The following is an 18812-nucleotide window of genomic DNA, read 5'->3' as shown; positions in this document are numbered from 1 at the left end:
TTTTGGAAAGATCAACATCAACAAATCTACATAATCTCCTCCAAACACTATCAGAGAAGGAAATACTTCCCAACTCATTTTATGAGACCACCATTAATTACTGATAACAAAACCAAAGACAGTGCCAGCAAACAAACAAAACACAAACCGACCAAGAAAACCTAAGTGGAGCCCACGAATGTTACTCCTCAAAGGTGGAGAGCGGGAGCCTCGCAGACAGGCTCTCACTCTGCCGCCGAGGCCGGAGTGCAGTGATGCAATCATAGCTCACTGCACCCTCCAACTCCTGGTTTCAGCAACCCTCCGGCCTCAGTCTCCTGAGTAGGTGGGACTACAGGTGCGTGCCACCACACCTGGCCAATTTTTAAAAAATGGGTTCTTCTTATGCTGCCTAGACCAGTCTCACCTCCTGGCCTTAAGCAACCCTCCTGCCTCAGCCTCTCAAAATGTTACGATGATGGGAGTGAGCTACTGTGCCCGGTCTTCAGGGCTTGTTTACAGTATGACTGATGAGGCTGGAGGGAACTCTGTCGCGCTAATTGCAAGTAAGCATCATTACCCGCTACTTTTGTCTCAAGAACACTGTGCAACTGAGGAAAGACATCACAAGCGCCAACAGCTGAACGCGATGCCAGGCTGTAGATTTTAAAGGTGCATGCAAGAGGCGGCAGGGCTCAGCGGTGAAAAGCTCGGTGCTCAGTCCAGGAGACTTGAGTCAAGCCCTAGCACTGCTACTCACTGGGGCCAGACCCTGTGCAAAGTCTACCTACTCTGAGCCTCAGGGTCCTCTCCATGAAGATAGTGACAAACACCCCCACATGGGGAAGCAAAAGAAGACTCAATGTAGAATAATAACTCAATGCCGGCACCCACAGACTGTTCACCAGCCTTTACTACTTTACACAGTAAGCGCTGGTTAAGTATTTGCTGAACTAACAAATAGTGATAAACCAAGAAACAATGCTGCCCAATCCCATGAACACTCAGTTAAAACTCTGGAGCAGGTACTTCAACAGCTAAAAAACGATACAACTTCAAAACCAGCTCATTAAGAACGAAAGCAGGAGCGGGAGGAAACCCTCAATCCTCAGCCTGAACGCTTGGTGGCTGTCGCTTCAAGGCACGCTGCAAGAGACGCATAAGCAAACAAATTTCAGATCATCAGAAAGATTTTCCTCATTTTCTTCTGGCCCTGACCCACCTTCCGACTCTCTCTGACACTAACTTCCTTGTCAAAGCCTCGCGTCCATTAAGCATGTCTAGTATTTGATCTCTGTACCTTCCATCCCGTAACTAGTGTGCCCTTGTCACAAGTCTTCATCTTTTGCAATTCTGCTCTGTCTTCTAAAGCCAGAAAAACTTAACATCCTCCACAGACTTGTGCAAGAGGCCCACGCTCTGCGGCCCCAGGGAGCTTTCTCCGCACGCTGCTTCCACTGGGGCCACGTCCCTCTCACTACTCCAGCTACCCCCAGGCTTTTAGGAAGTGGGGACAGCGTGCTCCCTAGCTCCTACCCGCACTGCTCACCGAGCACAGTTGACAGTTCCATCCCACCTATAGGTTACCCCATCCACGGAGAAATGCAGCGATAATCCCAGTTCACAGAGATGGGGAAGAAAGGGCTATGTGGATGCATTGAAAACAAAACACAAACCCTAAGGGCCAGGTGATCCCTTCTCCCTTCCACTCTTACTAGAAAACGGCAGCTTGTTTTCCCAGGCTCCCTGAGCTCAGAGGCTCCTGAGTTCGAGATCTGCCTAGGAACCACCTGGGGAATGAAAAGAGAAAGGCGGCCTCTTGGCCCCTCTCACAGATTCAGGCTCAAGAGGTCAGGCTGAGCTCAGGAGGCTACTTTTCTTTTTTTTTTTTTTTTTTTTTGAGACAAGGTCTCACTCTGTCACCTAGGCTGGAGTGCAGTGGTACAATCCCGGCTCACTGCAACCTCTGCCTCCCAGGTTCAAGCAATTCTCATGCCTCAGCCTCCCAAGCAGCTGGGACTGCAGTCTTGCCTACCGTGACTGGCTAATTTTTGTTATTTTTAATAGAGATGGGGTTTCACCACGTCGCCCAGGCTGGTCTTGAATTCCCGATGTCAGGTGATCCACCCACCCTGGTCTCCCAAAGTGCTGGCATTACAGGCATGAGCCACTGCACCCAGCCTTACTTTTCATTTTTTAAACATCCACCTCCCCACAGTATATGCTATAGCTCAAATGCGGGTGATTTAATGATTTTTAAAGAAACATCATAAAAACCAAAGTGAACAGAACACAGAGGAACAAGGCATAAAGTGACATTCAACAGACGCAGCTCCCGGGGGAGGAGGTGGAACAGTGCCCAGATCTGCCATAGCCATGGACCCATGAGGGATGGTGCCACGCAGGGGCTGAGACCAAGGTCTGGGTTCCCAGAACGGGGCGAAAGGGAAGGCAAGCAACGTGAAGGAGACGGCGAGGACTCCTGCGCCTTCTAGAAGGTGAGGGGACCCCATTCTCATGTCCCACCACTGAGCTCTCCCAACAATCCAGCTGATTCAAGCAGCAAATTCAAGCGCTACAAAGAATAGTATGAAAAGGACTTTTTTTTTTTTAAAGCATACTTGAATTATAAGCTGTTACATTTTTAAAGGAGCCTAAATCCATGCCCACTCTGCAGTGCACACTAAGCCACCTGCTCCAAAGCAGAGAAAGAGGACAGGTCAGGGGACAGAGCAGAAGGACCACAGACACTCCTGCTGCGTGTCCCACCCTCCAGGCACCCACCGCAGGGCTTCTGGTCGGCCCCTCTCCTGAGCTGTCTCCAGGGTTGCATGCCAGCCACGGTTCCAGGCTTGCACCCAAGTGGTAGGTCCTACTGCCAATTGTCAGGCTTTAAAAATTGGAGGCTGAGTGCAGTGGCTCGTGCCTGTAATCCCAAAACTTTGGGAGGCTGAGGTGGGAGGATGGCTTGAGCCCAGGAGTTTGAGAGCAGCCTGGGCAACATAGCGAGACCGTGTGTCTACAAAAATTAAACAACAATAACAAAACCTTAGCCAGCCATGGTGGCATGCACCTGTGGGCCCAGCTATTATGGAGGCTGAGGTGGGAGGATCGCTTGAGCCCAGGAGTTCAAGGCTGCAGTGAGCTGCAATCGCACCACTGCATTCCAGCCTGGACCACAGAGCAAGGCTGTCTCAAAAGAAAAATAAAAAGCAAAACAATAAAAATTTGGTGTGTAAAGGGTGACTAATTTCAGGAAGACTCCAGTAGAAGACCCAGGAAGAATATTTGCTCTTTCCCTTAATTTAATACGAATTCCCTGCACAAATGACATTTCTGCATATTCTTAGAACTGTAACCAACCCCAAATGACTTTTTATGAGTAATCACAATCTGCTGCCTCAAAACGGCAACTAGAAAACAGACCACACTCAATTTCCTAGCACATTTTGGAATCCTTATATGGATATATAGAGAAAATGATTTAGAGGGAACAGATACCTGGTCAAACAGGTAGACTGTGACATCATTGAAAAACGTGACTGCCTTCTTTTCCTTCTTCCAGTCCTCAGGCAGCGGGTCGGGGGCTCCGGCCGCCGTGGGCTTCAACAGACTCCGCAGGTGCCTCCCGTCCTCGTTGCTGAGGATGACGGGCACGGGGTGCTCGGTCTCGTCCTCCGACTCAGAGCTGAGGCTGTGCAGGTTAAAGGCCCGCAGGTCCTCGTCCGAGTCGTCGCTGTTTTCGTCCTCCTCGTCCGCATCCATCCCGTCCTCTGAGAAGTCGAGCATCCCCGACACCCCAAGTTTCCCCAGGTACTTTCCTTCGATGTCCGGCTCCTTCAACTTGGGGCCCTCGGAGTGGCTGGACAGGGACTTGTCCACCGCAGAACTGGTGTAGGCAAGGAGTTCGTTCGTGTTGGTCCCCGTGGAAGCAAGGGTGCAGGGGCGATCTTCCTGTGTCTCGAAGTCATTGCCACTGCTAAGTTCTGAGTTCAGCACACTCCAGGGACTGCTGGCCTCGTCTTCCGTGGGATGGACCTGCTGGGGAACATCAGTCTGTGCTGGCTCCGGTGTGGCTCTTAATTCCAGATCACCGGAGTTGTGCAAAGCAGACAGACAGCTTTCATCTGGCTGGCTCTTTCTGGCTTCCAGGCAGCTATCCTGGGCACCAGGACTTTGCTCTGGGAGGACAGGCTCGGGCAGGGGCTGCTCCTGTACCAACACCAAGGCGGATGGGGAGGTTCCCGGGACCTCCTCAGACCTTTTCTCGGGCTCAGAGTCATTGTCTGAGAAGTATGCAGAGTCTCGGTATGAACCCTGGGAGCCAGCTGTGAATGTCTGAGGGGTCACTTCTGTGCCTCTGTGACCATCGCCGGCATCTGAGATGACAATGACCGGGTTGGAAGGCAGACCGCTGTGGCCACCATCGCCTACGGTGGCTGGTTCTGAGTCTGAGGTGCCCTCGGGGGCGGGATGCAAGGTCCACTCGGGAGACTCCAAGTTCTCTGTTTCGTAGCCGCTGTCTGCCGGCTTATCAGGCGGCATGAGTTTCTGAGGAGAGTGAGATCCTAAAGAGTCCAGCAGCGCTTCGTGGACGTCCACTGACTCCAGGGAGTCTGGGGTTTCCAGGGACGGCTCCGAGGCTGGGAAGGGCGCTGACAAGCTGTCTTCCAGGAGGCTGTCCTGACTGGTTGAGTCCGAGGAGAGGGCGGACACCAAGCCTGCTTCTTTCGCTGTGTCTTTAGAATTGAGCTGATTTAAAGTCTCCACAGCCTTCAAGTTTTTCTCTAGCTGGCGATGACTGGGATGGTCTTCCAAAAACGGTTCATTGTGTAATTCCTGTCCCAGTTCCGGGAGACTGCTCCCCACACTCACCCTGCTGGCAAGGATGTCATCAGCAGGAACAGAGTCACTTTCGGTGAGTCGCAGGGTCTCCTCACCCTGGCCAGGAGAGTCCTGGGACCCGCCATCCATGTTGCGGGTTTTGGCATCGGTCGAGAGAATTTCAACCGGGACAGTCACAGCATCTGGACTGAGGTCCTGGCAGAGACAGTCCTCCGGGACAATAACATCTAAACACGTGGGCTGGGTTTCTCCCTGTGTCGGGAGTGAGTCTGGGGATACCCGATGGGGCGTTTCTTCTGTTTCGAGGGAGGTAGGAGGTACCTGCACTTCCGGGGAAGACTGCAATGAGGTGCTCAAAGTGTCACCTGTGAACATGACATCTGTGTCGTCACCCTTCGTGCTTATGCTTTCCTGCAACAAAGACAAGCCTGGCTTATTTTCCACAAACTGAAGCTCAGTATCTAAAGAGTTTCTACGTGACGTTTCTAACATAGCTTCGGTAAAACCAGCATTCTTAAGTTCTGTCTGAAGATCATTTATGTGTTCTTTGCTGGACAATGAGCCTTTTAGTAAGTTTTTCTCTTGAAGAAATAAAAAGTTTTCTGACAATTCTTGAACATTCAATGGATCAAAATTATCTTGGTGTATAAGATTATCTGATAGGCAGAGAGGCTCACTGTCAAAAAGTTTACGGGGCTTTTCTTTCTCAAAGTGGCCCATTATGACTGACTCTTTGGGGTTATCCAAACTGGAACTTAAAGTGGCAGGTTTAAAGTCGGCTTGAACTCCGTTTAGTTCCATCAAGTTGAATATTTTCTGGTGACTGGGCAAATCTTCCGATTTGTCCAGATCATTAAATATATTGTTGAAAGGGCTCTCGGGGCCACTGGTCACGTGTAAGTCCCCCGGTAAGCTAGAGTCTTTGGGGTCTGTACTGCTTTGGAAGAAGTCCTCATCTGTACTGGACTCCTCAAGTTCAACGTTCCTGAGCGCCGTGAGCTGGGGTGGTTCAGGGCCAGTCCTTTCTGGATTATCCATGTCAGTTGTGAGCAGCGCTGGCGGGTAATCAAGCTCCAAGTTACTGCCACTTTTTTCCTCTAACTGGATATAATAGTCACTTCCAACAGAAAGGTTGTGGGCATCAAAAACAGGAACCACTCCAGGGGCCCTCAGGGGGATATCCTGGCTGCTGTCATCTTGCTTTCCGGGCCCGGGATCTGAAAGTGAACTCTCAAAAACTTCAACTGGATAGAAGATGCTCGTGTAGGACAAGGCTTCGTCCAGGTGGCCCCGGCTGCGCTCATCAAAGTGGTCGTGCTTAGCGGCCTCCCAGACATACTCAAAGCTCAGGCCCTGGCTCGTTTCGGTCACAGTGAGGACTTCCTCCATTTCACGACCCAGCCGGTCCCTGGCAAAGTGGTCGAGAATTGGGAATGCAGCATTGTTGGAGGAGTCTCTGCTATTTGTGTTCGGCTTCAGAGCGTTCCACTGCTGTTCAAAGTCGACCTCTGAGTCCCGCTGGCTCTGCAGCCGCAGGTAAGTCAGCAGCCTGTGCACATCTTCTGCCGCGGGTCTCTTTTCTGGTGACAGCCAACAGAACTGTAAGACTTCATACCTGAGCAGCACATGACAAGCAATCAGTGGAACCATCACGAATCTTTTTGTTTTGTTTTCGAGACGGAGTCTTGCTCTGTCACCCAGGCTGGAGTGCAGTGGCATGATCTCGGCTCACTGCAACCTCCACCTCCTGGGTTCAGGCAATTCTCTTGCCTCTGCCTCCCAAGTAGCTGGGGTTACAGGCGCCTGCTACCGCGACTGGCTAATTTTTGTATTTTTGGTTCAGACGGGGTTTCACCATGTTGGCCAGGCTGGTCTTGAACTCCTGACCTCGTGATCTGCCTGCCTTGGCCTTCCAAAGTGCTGGGATTACAGGCATGAGCCACTGTGCCTGGCCGAATCAGTTAAAAATATCAAAAGAGGCCAGGCACTCTGGCTCACGCTTGTAATCCTGGGGCTATGGGAGGCTGAGGCAGGAGGATCACTTGAGCCAGGAGTTCGAGAACAGCCTGGACAACATAGTGAGACCTCATCTCTACTTTTTTTCTTTTTTTTTTAATACAAATAAATAAATAAACAATATGAAAAGACTTTACAAGGACCCTAAAGCCAAGTCAACACCCTAAACATTTCTACACCTTTGTCACTGCCAACCACATTAAGTAGTTCAGCTCATGGTGAGGTCATCGTGAAAGAGGAAATGAAGAAATACAATATTTGGCCCACAAATTTTGTGTTTTGGGGACACTTCACAGTGAAGATGAAACAGAACAGGTGGAACGTGAGGCTACCAACCATCTATCAGAGTAGGGCTGCTCCAGCTGGGGCTTCGGGAGCTTTGTCTCTCTCTCTCTAATGACTTGGTTGAGGACGTCTAAGTTGGAAAGGTTTGAATACGGCTGTGCAGCATTGTCAAAAAGCTCCCAAAGTGTCACACCCAGGGACCTGTTGGAAAAAGAAAACGGTTGTTTCTCTCTCCTTTTAGATGTTAAATTCTTAACACTCACATTTGTTATATAGCCAGTAATTTTAAGGACAAGGTGTGTATTGAAAAGATTAGTAATACAATCGTTCTTTTGTTTGTTTTGTTTTGTTTTTTTGAGACAGAGTCTCACTCTGTCACCCAGGCTGGAGTGCAATGGTGTGGTCTCCACTCACTGCAACCCCTGACTCCCGGGTTCAAGCGATTCTCCTGCCTCAGTCTCCCAAGTAACTGGGATTACATCACGCCCTGCTAATTTTTGTAATTTTAGTAGAGACAGGGTTTCACCATGTTGGCCAGGCTGCTCTCAAACTCCTGACCTCAGGTGATCCACCCTCCTTGGCCTCCCAAAGTGCTGAGATTACAGGCGTGAGCCACCACAACCAGCCAAGATCGTTCTTTAATCTCAAACCAATAATCAGCACAATAGCGCCAAAAAAAAAAAAAAAAAAAAAAAAGTATTTCTGTTAAAATGAGGAAGCCCATGCCTCCTATTTGCTACTGAATACTACCCTAGACATTTTGGCCAACGAAAAATGTAAAAAACAGAGATAATAGGTGTAATTATGTGGATGAGATGACTATCAACTTTTAAGTACTCAACAAATTATTGGAAAGACCATCAGCATGTTCTAAAAATTTGGCAGAATGGCTGGAAACAAGATAAATACCCTGAATTCTGATTTTTTTTTGGTAGAAAAATACACCTATTAACAACAGTAGTAAACACCAGAAAGCATCTAAAAGGAATCTTTACACGGGCAAGACAATGTCTGAGACCCACAAGTTTGGTTTGAGTTACTCCTCAGTATCGTGGGTTTTGCTGCCATTCTGAAGGGATCCCCCAACACGCTGGCAGCTGTCTGTGTGCCAGGAGAGGCCCTGAGGGCTGACTCACCACAGCCCTTCTCAGTCCCAGCCCAACCCTCTCTCACACCCCGGTGCTCTGTCCCCATGGAAACAGCCTCTGCTGGCTTCCTGGGTCAGATGAGCTGCCTCTCGTTTCCTCCACGAAGTCTCTGCATCTCCTCCCCACCACGCACTGCCTCTGTCCTGCACTTGTGTCTCCTATTTACTGCCATGTTCCCGAACCTGACTCTCATCTGTGTCCTCTGGGAAGCCATGAACACACACACTGGTAAGTCAGGTCCACCCCTAAGGATGCTGAGTGGGTAGATCCAGGAGTGGTCTAGAAAACTCTCTTTTTAAAAAGCTCCCCAGTGATTGTGATGTCCAGCCAACCCTGCATGACACACCCCAAACAACGAGGAAACAACTACATTTTGACAAAAATCACTAAAGGAGAGCACCAGAGCACGTCCAAGGAGTAACAGGGACTCAGGAAACTCAGGACGGCCACAGCGAGAGCGGAAGGAAACGCCTGGCCTCCGCCACCCCATCCCTGGAAGGGGCAGCCAGGAACCAGGAGCAATTTTCTCTTCCAGGTAAGGGCAAGTAAGAGGACCTCACTGTGCACACCTACATCCTCACACTGCTCACTGTGCACACCTACGGTCCTCATAGGCAGTAAGCCCAGCTGAAGAATTCAATAAATGAAATAAAAAGAAATACAGAACTTCAACAACAGACTCAAGCAGAAGAACCTCTCCACTTGAAGAAAGGTTGTTTGCAATTACTCAGAGGGAAAAAGAGAGAAGAATGAAAAGGAGTGAAGAAAGGCTTCAGGGCGTATGGGAGACTACAGAGCAAACAAATACACACATTATGGGAGTTACAGGAATAAAAGAGCTAGGAGAAGGCAGAGAAAGGCTCTATAAGGAAAGAACAGCTAAAAACGTCCCAAGTCTTGGGAGAGATATAGACATCCAGATCCAGGAAAATCAAAGGCCCTCAAAATACAATCAACTCCAAAAGGTCATTTCAGAGGCACATTATGGTCAAACTGTCAAAAGTCAAAAACAAAGATAAAGATAAAATTCTAAAAACAGCCAGAGAAAAGCATTAAGTCACATAGGAGGAAAGGAGAGAATGGGATGGTACATTCAAAGTACTGAAATTGGCAGCTAAGAACACTATGCCCCGCAAAGATATGCTTCAGAAATGAAGGAGGGCTGGGCCCGATGGCTCATGCCTATAATCCCAGCACTTTGGGAGACTAAGACGTGAGGATCGCTTGAGGCCAGGGGTTCAAGACCGGACTGGGCAACACAACATGACCTCATCTCTACTAAAAGTAAATACATATAATAACAACTTTTTAAAATAAAGAATGGAGAAATAAAGTCTTTCCCAGACAAGCAGAAACTGAGGGAATTCATCACTATGAGACCAGCCTTAAGAGAAATGGTCCAGGAGTCCTGTATCTGGAAGCTAAAGGAGGATAACCATCATCATGAAAAAACACAAAAGTATCAAACTCACAATACACAAGGTAGAGCAGATACACAAGGGAGAAAGAAAAAGGAAGAAAACCTCCTCACTCATGTGGAAGTTAAAAAGGTTGATCTCATAGTAGTAGAGAGTAGAAGAGTGGTTACTTGAGGCTGGGAAGGGGAGGGAGGGGAGGAATAGTGAGAGGCTGGCTAACAAACACAAAATTTCAGCTGGACAGAAGGAGTAAGATCTAGTGTTCTGCAGCACTGAAGGGTGACTATAATTAACAACAAATTTTTGTATATTTTCTTTTTTTTATTTTTATTTTTTGAGACGGACTCTCGCTCTGTCGCCCAGGCTGGAGTGCAGTGGCCAGATCTCAGCTCACTGCAAACTCTGCCTCCCAGGTTTATGCCATTCTACTGCCTCAGTCTCCCGAGTAGCTTGGACTACAGGCACCCGCCACCTCGCCCAGCTAGATTTTTGTATTTTTTTAGTAGAGACAGGGTTTCACCGTGTTAGCCAGGATGGTCTCGATCTCCTGACCTCGTGATCCACCCACCTCAGCCTCTCAAAGTGCTGGGATTACAGGCTTGAGCCACCGCGCCCGGCCAAATTTTTGAATATTTTCAAACAACTAGAAGAGCAGCTTTTGAATGTTCCCCAAAACAAAAAAAAATGACACGCTTGAGGTGAAGGGGATACTAGTTACCCTGATTTGATCATCACACACTGTATATAGGTATCAAAATATTACACTAGGCCAGGTGCGGTGGCTCACACCTGTAATCCCAATACTTTGGGAGGCCGAGGCAGGCGGATCACCTGAGGTCAGGAGTTCGAGACCAGCCTGGCCAGCATGGCGAAACCCCATCTTTACTAAAAATACAAAAATTAGCCAGGTGTGGTACATATCGGTAATCCCAAATACTCGGGAGGCTGAGGCACAAGAATTACTTGAACCAGGGAGGCGGACATTGCAGTGAGCCATGAGCCGAGACTGTACCACTGTACTCCAGCCAGGGCAACAGTGAGACTCTAAAAAAAATACATATATATATATATATATATATCACTGTACCCCATAAATATGTCCAATTACACTCGTCAATGAAAAAAATAATAAAAGCAAAAAATATTGTTTTAAAGAAATCCAAAAGAAGGCAAGAAGAGGGAAAAAAACCCCAAAAATCAAAAAGCAGGACAACAGCACATACAACATAGCTATAAATTAAGAAGGCTGTGACAGAAATTGTTAGTCAAAGTTTTAGGTGCATCTTCTTAGCTTCCGTTAAACAGACTCCTATAAATCATAGTATAAACATGACAGTTCACACCCCTTTCAGTTTTTTCTTTCACTTCAATAAATACGTATTAAATATCTATTATATATCAGGTCCTGTGGGAGGCACAGAACATGAAACGACTTGGTTCCTGCTTTTATAAAGGAAAATGGGTAGCAGAGGCAGTATTCGAAACGTTAACTACATCACTACAATTGTGATAATTGCTATTATGTTTCTTAAACTGTCATTTTCACACCATCAGGCACTCTTTTGTTCCTGCATCTTATACAACTACTTTCCTTTAAGAAAGTACTCAAAGAGGAAGAAGTTAGGACTTTGTTAAAGAAATGCCTAATAAAACGGTAAGCCAATACATACCAGATATTACTATACTTAGTCTGATCTGCAGTGAGCAGTCTGTCTTGAAAGCTGGTTACTAATTCTGGAGCAGTCCATCGCAGAGGGAAAACTTTTTTATCATCTGTTTCAATATAATCCTCCTGTTTTGTTAGAAAGCACACAGAATTTTGAATAGAATTATACTTTTGGTGAGTTCAAGAATTTAAATCCATGGTATTCTCAGAAAACATATACCCAGTCCAAAAAAACCAGGTCAGAAAAAAAAGCAGGCATGAAGAGCGACTTTCTGGGCAGAAAGTGGGTAAGGAGTTTCTCTGAAGCCTCCTGGGCTTCATGGGCTCATCTGCAAGCCATGAACACTTGCTAAGTCATCTTTCCTGGAAAAGGAAAGTACGCTGTGTCTGATGCATATAACATAGACTTTGAGCAAAACATTAAAACAATATATACTGGGCCTTATGTGCTGAATAGTGAAACCAGTTAGTAAGACTGCAGCCTTTAGACTCTGACAGGGATCTGAAGTCCTCATTCTACCATTTAACAGCTATGGGATTCTAGGCAAGCAACAACTTTGTGAAGTGTTTTCCGGATCAGTGAAATGAGGAAAACCCACTCTTTGTGGTGAGGATTAAATGAGATGATGTAGGCCAGGCGCAGTGGCTCATGCCTGTAATCTCAGCACTTTGGAAGGCCGAGGCAGGTGGATCACAAGGTCAGGAGTTCGAGACCAGCCTGGCCAACAGGGTGAAACCCCATCTCTACTAAAAATACAAAAATCAGCCGGGCATGGTGGAGGGAGCCTGTAGTCCCAACTACTCGGAAGGCTAAGGCAGGAGAATCGCTTGAACCCAGGAGGTGGAGGTTTCAGTGAGCCGAGATCACGCCACTGTACTCCAGCCTGGGTGACAGAGCGAGACTCCATCTCAGAAAAAGAAAAAAAGAGATGATGCAGGATGCAGGCAGGTGCTGCTAAGTGCCTGGCATCTAACAAGTGCTTGAGACACTAGAGCTACTATGTAGACAAATAACCAACTTCTATTTGCATAATATTCTTTGAAAATATTACCCATTTGGTCCTCACAAGAACTCCGAAAAATAGAACAGATCTTATCCATATGTTGCTGCTTAGAAAGTGGTGGTCAAGGCTGGGTGGGGTGACTCACACCTGTAATCCTAGTACTCTGGGAGGCTGAGACAGGCAAGTTGCTTGAGCCCAGGAGTTTGAGAACAGCCTGGGCAATATAGCAAGACTCCATTAAAAAAAAAAAAAAAAGAAAAGAAAAGAAAATGGAGGTCAAGTGGCTTCTCTGAGGTCTCCTGACAGCCCAGAGCTGGGACAGTCCCATTCTCTGCCCCACAGCGCTCTACCTCATTCACTGGGGCTACACAAACACACATAAATGGAAACTTCATTGACTTCTTCACTTTTTTCCTTTAGGATATATTTGTGACAGAGTTAAAAAAAAAACCTAAATTCCCAGGTTACTGAATGTGAGCTGAAATTTTACTGACCATGTAATGGAGAAACATTTATATGATATGTATATTTTATCATTAATAGGTAATAATTACTGTTGCTCATGTGTTCACTCCAAAATTTATTATGCACCATCAGACTACATCATTTATAAATATTTTTAGGCTGGGCGCGGTGGCTCACTCCTGTAATCCCAGCACTTTGAGAGGCCAAGGCAGGCAGATCACAAGGTCAGGAGATCAAGACCATCCCGGCGGCCGGGCGCGGTGGCTCAAGCCTGTAATCCCAGCACTTTGGGAGGCCGAGACGGGCGGATCACGAGGTCAGGAGATCGAGACCATCCTGGCTAATACGGTGAAACCCCGTCTCTACTAAAAATACAAAAAACTAGCCGGGCGAGGTGGCGGGCGCCTGTGGTCCCAGCTACTTGGGAGGCTGAGGCAGGAGAATGGCGGGAACCCGGGAGGCGGAGCTTGCAGTGAGCTGAGGTCCGGCCACTGCACTCCAGCCCGGCGACAGAGCGAGACTCCGTCTCAAAAAAAAAAAAAAAAAAAAAAAAAAAAAAAAAAGACCATCCCGGCTAACATGGTGACACCCCATCTTGGCCGGGCACGGTAGCTCATGCCTGTAATCCCAGCACTTTTAGAGGCCGAGACGGGCAGATCACGAGGTCAGGGGATCGAGACCATCCTGGTCAACATGGTGAAACCCCATCTCTACTAAAAATACAAAAAAAATTAGTGGGGCGTAGTGGTGGGCGCCTGTAGTCCCAGCTACTCGGGAGGCTGAGGCAGGAGAATGGCGTGAACCCGGGAGGCAGAGCTTGCAGTGAGCCGAGATCGTGCCAATGCACTCCAGCCCGGGCGACTGAGCAAGACTCTGTCTCAAAAAAAAAAAAAAAAAAAAAAAAGAAACCCCGTCTCTACTAAAAACACAAAAAATTAGCTGGGCTTGGTGGCGTGCGCCTGTGATCCCAGCTGCTCGGGAGGCTGAGGCAGGAGAATGGTGTGAACCCAGGAGGCAGAGCTTGCAGTGAGCCGAGATCACGCCACTGCACTCCAGTCTGGGCGACAGAGCGAGACTCCGTCTCAAAAAAAACAAAAAAAATTTTTTTAAACAAACTTTTGGAAAGCTGTCGCAAAACCTCAGACATAAAGCCGCAGACTTACACAAGCCACACACCAGAAGCCCAGACCACCATTAAAATGACTGCTGCAAATCCCTCTCCAGAAAGCCTCAGACCAAGATTCTTATAAATAACAGTGGGGCATCTGGTGACATTACAACTTCACAATACAAATTAAATCAGACTGAAAACAGTTAAACCTTTGGCTTACCTTGTACCTGCTGAATCCTATTCCGTAATCTCCCACTTTCACATTTAAGTCGGAGGTGAGAAAACAATTCCGCAGGGCTAAATCACTGAAAACAGAGGGAAGTGAACACGGCAAGAAGAATCAACAACCAGGATCGTGCTGTATGGAAATGCCACAGAAACGGGCTTTCTCTCGGGATCCGAGGAAGTATATTGAGCTCTCTGCTTAATAATTAATGTCTTAAAATTCTTTTTCATAGAAGTATTATATATGTCATCAATCACTTAAATAATAAAGATGATCACAATTTTTGGCAAGTAATTAGCTCAGGTTAAATACTGACCATATCTGTACCATGTTCTGCATTAAACCCAGATTTACGGCTTGTTTCCTTGTATTTTCTTTTTTTCTTCTCATTCAGTTTAGAAGTTTATTTTGCCAAGGCTGAGGACCATGCCTGTGACACAGCCTCAGGAGGTCCTGACGACATGTGTCCAAGGTGGTCAGGCTACAGCTCAGTTTTATACATTTTAGGAAGACATAACACATCACTCAATACATGTGAGATATACAGTGGTTCAGTCAGGAAAGGCAGAACAATTCAAAAACTCGAAGTGGAGGCTTCCAGCTCATAGGTATGTTAGAGTAGGTAGTTAGATATGGACAGGGCAGGAACGCACCCCCTCACACCCCCACCCCCACCCCCTATTGCCCCCAGGACTGTCAGGCGACCATAAGGTGATGGTCAGGTGGTTGTTAAACTGTCTCTCTAAAATGGTAAGTGGTCACAGTCAGCACCAGGAAAAGACAGTCTCCTAATAGAAAACACTCGGAGCTGGTGTTACCCTCTTCTCAGTAAGATCTCAAACAGGCACACTAAGAAGCAAAGTGGCCTCTTATACAAGCTTCCACCGGGAATGCTCAAAGGGAAGGGAAAAACTGCTCAAGTGAACAGATGCACAGCTTCAGCAAACCCCAGAACCATGACAATGTATAAAACCCCAAGTCAGGGGACGAACAGGGCACCTGGATCTTGCAAGTCACCTGCTTGGCCCTTCCAAGTGTACTGCTTCCTTTCACTCCTGCTCTAAAACTTTTTAACAAATTCTCACTCCTGTTCTAAAACTTGCCTCAGTCTCTCCCTCTGCCTTAAACCAACTACAGCCCCTCAGCGAAACTCTTTCCTCCAAGGAGGCAACAATCAAGTTGTAGCAGACCCACATAGATTCACCACTGCTAAGAGGTGGACTCAGATTTTCTGATTGGCAACTTGTCAAAAGAGTTCACCTAAAGACCAGAAACCCAGTCGGGCAAGGTGGTTCATGCTTGTAATCCCAGCATCTTGGGAGGCTAAGGCAGGCAGATCACTTGAGGCCAGGAGTTCAAGACCAGCCTGGCCAACATGGCAAAATCCTGTCTCTACTGAAAATACAAAAAGCTGGAGTGAGGCTGGATCATGGTGGATCACACTTGTAATCCCAATACTCTGGGAGGCCGAGGCAGGTGGAACACTTGAGGTCATAAGTTCAAGACCAGCCTGGCCAACATAGTGAAATCCCATCTCTACTAAAAATACAAAAAATTAGCCAGGCATGGTAGTGCATGCCTGTAATCCCAGCTACTCAGGAGGCTGAGGCACGAGAATCGTGTGAATTCCAGAGGTGGAGGCTGCAATAAGCCGAGATCGCACGACTGAAATCCAGCCTGGGTGCTCAAAAAATAAAAAATAAAAATAAATAAAAAATAAATACCTGAAATCCCATATAAGGGAGTGTCTGGGTTAAGATAAGGGGTTGTAGAGACCATGGTTCGTATTATGCAGATGAAGACTCCAGACAGCAGGCTTCAGAAAGAATAGATTGTAAATATTTCTTATGAGACTTAAAATGATGAAAGACTCAGATAATTCTCTCCAGGATTGGAGAAAAGACTTAGAAAGGGAAAGGTATTTTCTTTTTTCTTTTTTTTTTTTGAGACGGAGTCTCGCTCTGTCGCCCAGGCTGGAGTGCAGTGGCCGGATCTCAGCTCACTGCAAGCTCCGCCTCCCGGGTTTACGCCATTCTCCTGGCTCAGCCTCCCGAGTAGCTGGGACTACAGGCGCCCGCCACCTCGCCCGGCTAGTTTTTTGTATTTTTAGTAGAGACAGGGTTTCACCTTGTTAGCCAGGATGGTCTCGATCTCCTGACCTCGTGATCCGCCCACCTCGGCCTCCCAAAGTGCTGGGATTACAGGCTTGAGCCACCGCGCCCGGCCGGGAAAGGTATTTTCTACAGAACGTAGATTTTGCCTGTAAGAGACAGTTTTGCACGGCCATTTTTAAATATGTCAAAGGAATATATTTTGGGGCAAAATACTTCAATTTCTTCCAGGGCCTGCTATCTGTCATGTGATGCTTTACTTTGGTCAGGCTGGAATATAGTGTCTTGTTGCTACAAAAAGCCCTAAGATCTCTGTTTTAATGTTAATGCTGGTCAGCTGTGCCTGAATGCCAATGGGAGAGTATAATGCGGCATGCCTGATGGCCCCCTCCCCATCATGTCCTGAACTGTGGGATGCCCTTGGCTGAGACGACGAGTTCATTCAGACAATTAGGAAGCTTAAAGTTTTATTTTTAGCTTACACTTCCATATTTCAGCTGTTGTGAATAATGCTGGTATGAACATGGGGGTACAAATTATCTCTTTAAGACCCTGTTTTCAACCATTTTGGGGATACACCCAGAAGTGGCATCACTGCATCATATGGAAATTCCATTTTCAGTATTTATAAGGAGCCACCATACTGCTTCCCACTGTGACTGTACCATTTTACCTTCCCACCAACAGTGCACAAGGGTTCCAATTTCTTCCACGTCCTCGCCAAAACATATTACTGTTTGATGTTGATAGTAGCCATCCTAATGGATGTAAGGTGGCATTTCATTATGGTTTTGACTTGGATTTTCCTAATGATCAGTGATGCTGGGCATCTTTTGGTGTACCTATTGCCATTGTATATTTTCTTTGGAGAAATGTTCATCCATTTTCTTTCTTTTTTTTTTTTTTTTTTGAGACGGAGTCTCGCTCTGTCGCCCAGGCTGGAGTGCAGTGGCTGGATCTCAGCTCACTGCAAGCTCCGCCTCCCAGGTTTACGCCATTCTCCTGCCTTAGCCTCCCGAGTAGCCGGGACTACAGGCGCCCGCCACCTCGCCCGGCTAGGTTTTTGTATTTTTTTTTTAGTAGAGACGGGGTTTCACCATGTTAGCCAGGATGGTCTCGATCTCCTGACCTCGTGATCCGCCCGTCTCGGCCTCCCAAAGTGCTGGGATTACAGGCTTGAGCCACCGCGCCCGGCCTGTTCATCCATTTTCCAATCAAGCTGTTTGCTGCTGAGTTGTGGGAATTCTCCATATATGCTTTATAAAACCCTTTTCAGATATGTAATTTGCAAATACTTTCTCCATTCTGTGGTTGTCTTTTCACCCTATTAATAGTGTCTTTTGATTAACAAAGTTTAAAAATTTTCATGTAGTCTTCACTGTTGTTGTTGCTTGTGCCTCTGATGTCACACCCAATAAATAACTGCTGAATAAATCACTGTCATAAAGTATTTTCCTTATTTTCTTCTAAGACTTTTATACTTTTGGGTCTTACATTTATGTCTTTGATCCCCTTTGAGTTAATTTTTGTATATGGTGTTGGTTAAGGGTTCAACTTCATTTTTTTGCATGTGGATATCCCGTTTTCCCAGCAGCGTTTGTTGAAAAGACTATCCTTTCTCCATTGAATAGTCCTGATACTCTTGTTAAAAAATCATTTGACTGGCTGGGTGCAGGGGTTCACACCTGTAATCCCAGCACTTTGGGAGGCCAAGGCGGGCAGATCACGAGGTCAAGAGATCGAGACCATCCTGGTCAACATGGTGAAACCCTGTCTCTATTAAAAATACAAAACTTAGCTGGGCATGATGGTAGGTGCCTGTAATCCTAGCTACTGGGGAGGCTGAGGCAGGAGAATCTCTTAAACTCGGGAGGTGGAGGTTGCAGTGAGCTGAGATCGTGCCACAGCACTCCAGCCTGGCAACAGAGTGAGGCCCCATCTCAAAAAAAAAAAAAAAGAAAAAAAGAAAAGAAAAAAGAAAAAAATCATTTGACCATATATATGAGGTTTTGTTTCTGGGCTCTCTCTTCTATTTCATTGGTCTATATGTCTTCCTTATGCTAGTACAACACTGTTTTGATTACTGCAGCTTTGTAGTAAGTTTTAAAATCAGAAAAGGTGAGTCTTGTAGCTTTGTTCTTCTGTTTCAAGACTGTATTGTATTGACTATTTGAGGTCCCTTCAGATTCCATATGAATTTTAGGATATGCTTTTCTATATCTGTAATCCCAGCTACTCGGGAGGCCTAGGAGGGAGGATGCCTTGAGTCCTTGAGATGGAGGCTACAATAGGCCATGATTGCGCCACTATTCCAGCCTGGATGACAGGGTGAGAGCCCATCTCTTTGGGGAGAGCTTTACTGGTCCACAAATCTAGCTGACATGTGAAAATGCATGTTCTTGTTATAGATAAAAAATGACTTAGGCTCAGTACAATAGAGTTCTCCAAACCCAAGTCTTGGTTTGCAAACAGAAATTGAAGAGGAATCAAGAAACAGAGACAAGGTAAGTTCTCCCTCAACTGAGCTGCTGGAAAAAC

General features: G+C 46.8%; 1 protein-coding gene across 3 annotated transcripts in view; it reads right to left on the bottom strand.

Annotated features, from left to right (window-relative positions):
• Positions 1-18812, bottom strand: part of LMTK2 (lemur tyrosine kinase 2) — a 111206-nt gene that overhangs the window by 11685 nt on the left and 80709 nt on the right. For all 3 annotated transcript variants that reach the window (XM_045389466.2, XM_045389467.3, XM_065541679.2), the window contains 4 exons: positions 14158-14242; positions 11362-11483; positions 7177-7326; positions 3481-6439 (listed from right to left, as the gene is read on the bottom strand). In XM_045389466.2, the coding sequence (XP_045245401.2) occupies positions 3481-6439; positions 7177-7326; positions 11362-11483; positions 14158-14242 (3316 nt within the window). The remainder of the gene's footprint in view (positions 1-3480; positions 6440-7176; positions 7327-11361; positions 11484-14157; positions 14243-18812) is intronic.

The sequence above is a fragment of the Macaca fascicularis genome, chromosome 3 (genome assembly GCF_037993035.2).
Source record: "Macaca fascicularis isolate 582-1 chromosome 3, T2T-MFA8v1.1".
Taxonomy (NCBI): domain Eukaryota; kingdom Metazoa; phylum Chordata; class Mammalia; order Primates; family Cercopithecidae; genus Macaca; species Macaca fascicularis.
The sequence above is the reverse complement of the archived record's forward strand: the minus strand, read 5'-3'. Positions and strand labels throughout refer to the sequence as shown.